Source organism: Mus musculus, chromosome 1, assembly GCF_000001635.26.
Source record: "Mus musculus strain C57BL/6J chromosome 1, GRCm38.p6 C57BL/6J".
Taxonomy (NCBI): Eukaryota; Metazoa; Chordata; class Mammalia; order Rodentia; family Muridae; genus Mus; species Mus musculus.
The window spans coordinates 160,020,189-160,026,188 of NC_000067.6; the positions used below are offsets into that span (position 1 = coordinate 160,020,189).

At 41.9% G+C, this 6,000-nt stretch overlaps 1 protein-coding gene and 1 long non-coding RNA gene across 11 annotated transcripts in view; one reads left to right on the forward strand and one right to left on the reverse strand.

Moving 5' to 3' along the window:
• Positions 1-5,575, reverse strand: part of Gm31493 (predicted gene, 31493) — a 49,799-nt gene extending 44,224 nt beyond the window's left edge. For all 10 annotated transcript variants that reach the window (XR_003948748.1, XR_003948745.1, XR_003948742.1 and 7 more), the window contains exon 1: positions 5,480-5,575. Coding sequence is in view for 1 of the 10 variants with exons in the window: in XM_011238891.2 (XP_011237193.1) it covers positions 5,480-5,564 (85 nt within the window). In the remaining 9 variants the exon portion in view is untranslated. The remainder of the gene's footprint in view (positions 1-5,479) is intronic.
• On the forward strand, positions 4,628-5,707 carry Gm31667. The gene is made up of 2 exons (XR_373649.2): positions 4,628-4,715; positions 5,515-5,707. It is a non-coding gene; the product is annotated as a predicted gene, 31667 (long non-coding RNA).
• Positions 5,708-6,000: the final 293 nt, after the last annotated feature.

The window sequence follows — 6,000 nt, forward strand, 5'->3', positions numbered from 1 at the left end:
CCCATTTAATTAAATTTTTACTTTCCTAAAGTTTCTTGGATTCCTTTGAAGGACTAATGTAGAATAAATATCTCATTTCAGTCATCTGTGTGCATATAAGCCTAATAGACTCCTGGGGTAGGCAGTGTGCATTTTTACACATCCTTTAGACATTTGGAAGAACTCAAAGCTGATTGATGAATGAATGAACAATTAAATGGATGACCACCACATACCCCAGATATTACATAAAAGCCATTGTTTGCTTTTCTCTAGGACCTTGGAGAAATAAAGACAGATGCTGAGACGGAGAGACAAAGAGCCACACCAAACTCATAAAACATAAAGAACTCCACAAAGCAAGAGAATGAAGAATGAGCATGTGGCCAAAATCATGAAGGTCTGTGCATAGCTTTTGAGACTGGATTCAGTCCTGTGGGTTGTTCTTTCTGACTAATGGAAGGAAGGAGAATGGGAAATCGTCACATCATCTCCAGCTGCCTAGGAAAGGTCTCAGTGTGAGTCCTATTCCTCATGAATACAGAAAAATAGAGACAGAGATATGTCAGAGCCAACAAATAGAACATTTAAGTTTTACAAAATCTCAGCCTTGATAAATTGATAACATACCTTCAATTGTAATGAATCCAGATGTTTGCTTTTATTAGCACTTGAGTGGTTTAAAATAGTACATAGTGGCCAGGCGGTTGGTGGCGCACGCCTTTAGTCCCAGCACTTGGGAGGCAGAGGCAGGCGGATTTCTGAGTTCGAGGCCAGCCTGGTCTACAAAGTGAGTTTCAGGACAGCCAGAGCTACACAGAGAAACCCTGTCTCGAAAAAAAAAAAAGTACGTAGTGAAGAGTGTAAGCTTTAGCTGTATGGGCCTGAGTTCAAGCCCTGGCCTGACCCTCTGAGGCCATAGGATACCGTAAGCTCTGAATCTCTTTCCTTGAGTATAAGGTATAGTATCAGGGACTGGAGAGATATTCCGGCAAATAAAAGTACATACTGTTCTTGTAGACTGGCCCTAGCTCAAGTTCCAGCACCCATGTTAGGAGGTTCACAACCAGTTTAACTCCAATTTCAGGGGAGCTGGTGCCTCTGGTCTCCATGGGCCCTGTACACACATGCACATACCCATACCCATATCTATACAGATACAAAAGCTTTAAAATCAGTAGAAAAATTCATCTTTAAAGTGTGTTATAAGAGCATGCGCCTGCAGGATATGTAAGAAGCAAATGAGATTGATGCCCATCAATTTCAGGGTATAATGCCCAGCATGTGGTAGGCATAAAAATTATAGCTGGCCCTTCCCTCATCAAAGTCACCAATCTCTGGGTTATAAACTTCAAAACACTTTCGTGTGAAATAATTCTTCTTTCTGAACTGCATTAGAAGCAGAGTTATAACACCAGGAGAATACTTAGGGAAAGTATGGTATGCATGAAAAATGTTATGTTAGACACCCTGCAGGGATCTCAGTAAATACTTGTGGACTGACAAATGTGTTGTCAGTGCATAAAATCATATAGATAGAAAGGGATAGCTGCATAAAAAGGTAATTTGGAATCCACACAGGATGATTACACTTCAATAAGTATTTTACTTTTTTGAAGCAGTATTAAAGGAAACTGGAAGTCATTTTTTAAATCAAGTTTTCTTTTGCAACTGCAAGTTGATATGAATGTCTATAGGCACAAAAGCACAGTGTCCAAAGTGCTGATGTCTTGCTGACAAAACTTTTAGGTTAGAATCAAAGGTACTATATGTATCCAGAGGGGTGTGTGTGTGTGTGTGTGTGTGTGATCTTCTTCTGAAGTCTGTGACTAATTCCTTCCAAATGGCATAGAGAAAGAGCCTGACCCTCCTATGAGCCCATAACTGAAGACCCTGATGGCAGATCTAAAGCATCTGCATCCTGATGACAAAGTTCACCTTATGAGTATCTGCTCCACTTCCAGGACCCGCAGAAGGCTCTGGGACAGCCAGCCAGATGCAACATGATCCAGTCCTCAATGTAACAAGGGGTAAACAAGAATATTTAGCTATATTAGAGTTATTGTCCAAGACACACAATGGCAAAGAGAATGGTTTGGTTACCTAAAGCTCTAAGGAAATACTTCCAGAAATAGGAAACAGTTGAGCTGGACCCTAAGAAACTGATGAAGCCAACAAGCAGTAACCAGTTTGTGCAGGAATACAGCTCTGCCACGGGCCCAAATAACAAGATGAAATAAGAGTAATTCATAAGACCTGGATTGTTTTCAAGGGAGATATAGTGGGGTAGCATGAATATACCATACACTGCCTGTGAAGATGATGGAAAACCATTACAACAGTGGGGTGGTATATGGCCCCAAAGTCCCATAACATTCAGTCTCTATTCTGTAAGTTCATTAGGTTCATCTAATTATTTTTCAATAAAATATCCAAGGATGGTATTGGTTATAGGTCACTAAATAGGCCTCTCTCATCAATTCCTCACTCCTTGTAGGTTCTTCAATTCATATGAAAAAGGACATCCAGATTACACAGATCTTGGGGATGAGTGGGAGGCATGAAGATCAGAGAGAAAGGAATTCAATTGTTCATCATGAGCAACTTGATGGCCTAGAAAAATAACCAACATCCTGGAAGAATAAAGCCTTTGACATTGTCAGAAAACCTGGGATCTTCAGATGGTATGTGAGCCAGTTCTTCATTTTATGAAGCCTAAGAAATAGCTTCCCTTATCCACAGTGTGAGAAAGGAAATTTTCTCATAAAACACAAAGGCAGTATTGCCAACTCAGGCAGAGATCTACAACACCATAGATCATCTTATGCCATGGAAATAGTCATCATTCCACACACGGCATCCACAGAAGGTATTACTTGGGGACCACGATTTTCCCAGGAAACCCAGGAGAAAATAAGCAAAAGAAAAGAGTGAAACTATTCATTGTTCTCGTAAAAAGAATGCTCTTTTTTTATTTACAGAGACACTCACACAGCCCTAATTATGGAAACGTTGTTCACAATAACCAAGTTATCAAATTAGCTTTATGTGCCCATCAACAGATGAATAGATAAAGAAAACGCTGGATACCTGTACAGAGGAGTACTATTTAGTGGTAAAGGGGAATTAACTCTTGTTGCTTGCAAGAAAATGAACAGAACTGGAGTTCATTGTGTCAGGTGAAATAAGGCAGACTCAGAGCATGTTTTCTATCATGTTAAACCTTGGTTTAAGAAGGAGACAAGAATGGATGTAGAATTTTGGGGGAAGGAAGCCATCAGGATAGGAAAAGGGAGAATTTAGGGATGAGTATAATCAAAATATGTTATACACATATCATAGTGTTTCTAGTGCTGTGATAAATACCATAACCACTTCATCTGAATGGATTTACTCAGCTTACAACTCTCAGGTCACACTCAATTGCTGAGGAAAGTCAGGACAGGAACTCAGACAGGGTAGGAACCTGGAGGCAGGAGCTGTTACAGAGGCCATGGAGGAGTGCTGCTTACTGACTTGCTCCCCATGGCTTGCTCAGCCTTTCTTATAGCACCCAGGACCACTGACTTAGAGGTGGTCCCACCCAAGATGAGCTGACCCACTACCTACATCAATCATCACTCAAAATGTACAGCAGGCATTTCCCAGCTGCCAGTTTGGTGAAGGTATTTCCTCAGCTGAAGGTACCAATGACTCCTGCCTGTGTCAGGCTAACATAAAAACTAGCCAGTACAGCATATGTGAAGTGTCATGATGAAGCTCACTATTCTGTGCAATTAATACACAACAACAACAATAAAATAAGCACGTATTTGAGGCCTTGTGGAAATTTCCAGCAGCTGAGTTAAAACTACGACTTCAAATATTTTCTTCTCAGTTTCATGTCTTATGCTTGCCACGAAGTAGGTACATGTCTTTTCACAGGGTCACATTATTTCTCTGGGCTTTTAATGTTTCTTCTATAAAATGATGAAATAACCACATGAACTCCAAAGTCAATTCTCATTCTGACTGTTTATAATTATGTTTTGATTTTTTTAAAAGCCAAATATCTAGTTATCTCAAACCCTTATTCTGACTAATAATCAATTGTCTAGGGCTTTAGAAATCTCCCAGAGCACAGGAGTGGTTGCAGATCCAAACAGCTTAGTGCTGGATGGGCCCCTGGTTAGTGTCTTTGCCCTAATTTGCTAATTTTTTCAAATGCACCGAAGTCAAGACAATGGCTGCCACAAAGAAGTAACTCGAAAATCAACATCTCTTTTGCTCTCTGTGGTTTTGCTTCCTTCCGGAAATAAAGCTCAGGGCTGCAGATGGGGCCCAGGACAGCAAACACTCTACTGAATTCAGTACAGTTTCCTTTGCTGGGAGATATCAGTAAGCACCATGGAGCGGCTGCTTGTGTGTGTGTGTGTGTGTGTGTGTGTGTGTGTGTGTGTGTTTGTGCACGCGCGCGCGTATATCTATGTGTGTGTGTCATCAGGCAAAAAACACAGCTGGAATGTTCTCCACTGGAGACCCCTAGCTTTTGATGCAATCAGTGAAGCACTGGCCTAATATTGTGAGAATCACCCTAGAGCTGTGGTTTTGGTAAGACCCCAGATGTGGTTTAAGCCCCAGTGGAACCCATGGGGTAGGGAGTCAGCCAGTTGGCCACAGGTGCAAGAACACAGTTTCACTGAACCAAGCAGCAGCACCTAGGGACCACCTTCCCCGAGCAGGGACCTCTTGTGCATGTAAGTAAAGGGCACCCCAGGGCAGAGTTTAAAAGCTCCTGTCAGAGAGTAAGAAGCAGGAGTGAGCCTTGCCATTGGCCCACTCTCTTGACTTGAGGTCTCCACGCCTCAGCATCTTCATCCATAAAAATCACACTAACAATAGACTCAAATAACAAGGGTTGGCAAGAGGGCTATTAGATAATACAAAACACTGAGGTGAAATGCCTGGCGTACCTCCAGCACCGAGCCTCACTGGAGCTTGAAACAAAAGCGAAAACCTGCAATAATGATCCAGTCTTTTCTTATACAGTTCATCATTTCTTCTTTGTGAATTTTGTGCCCTGGTTCTGATCTTTTAAATGTGTATCTATTTTTATGCGTGTGGATGTTTGGCTTGTGAGTCTATCAATGCATCACGTGCATCTCGATGCCCGAAGAGTCCAGAAGAGGGTGTTGCCATCCCCAGGGACTACACGGTTATGTTGTGGTCTCTGACAACTGACTGAACTTGAATCCTCTGAAAGAAAGAGCAACCAGTCCTCTCTGAACCATCTCTCCAGCCCCACTAATTCTGATTTTTAAATATAAAGCCTGGGGCTATAGCTCAATCTTAGAAAAAAATACCACCTAGTGTGCTAGTGTGAAAGAAAAAACAAACAACAACAAACCAGCAAAGTTAATTGTATTAGATGTTAAATTTTTGTTTCTTTGTTTCTTTGTTGTTTGTTTGTTTGTTTGTTTTCATTTGTTTTGGAAAAGAGTCTCAAACAATCCACACTGACCTTGAGCGCCTGCTTCTCCTGCTCTCTCCCTCCAGACTGCTGGAGTCACAGACGTGCCCTGACCATGTCCAGAAGCTGCTACCATGCGCCACACCCACAGCCACACCCACAGGAAGCCGATCACACAGTCTGGTCCTTGATTATCTCATGCCTTGTCCTAGACATCGTTCCAATCCCCTATGTCCTGTTTTTTCAACTAATTTGTGCAATCATTAATGAAAGAATTTATGACATATGTCTGTATCCTTAAAACTGGCAAGTATGTAGAAGTTCAAGTAGGCACTTGCCTGCAGATTGCCCACAGCCCACGGTAGACAATTTACCACTCTGCCATCCCCTGTTGCTTCATGGGTTTGAAAGTTTTGTTTCATGATCCTAGAGGGTAGGGATACCATCTGGCATTTGTTCTGTGCCATCGCTGACACATAGCTTTGGGCCAGGAATCAAAGAACTGGCAGAAGTTTTTGAGTTCGGCTAATCCCACCTGCTCACTTTCCAAATAAGTCATTTGATGCCCAACG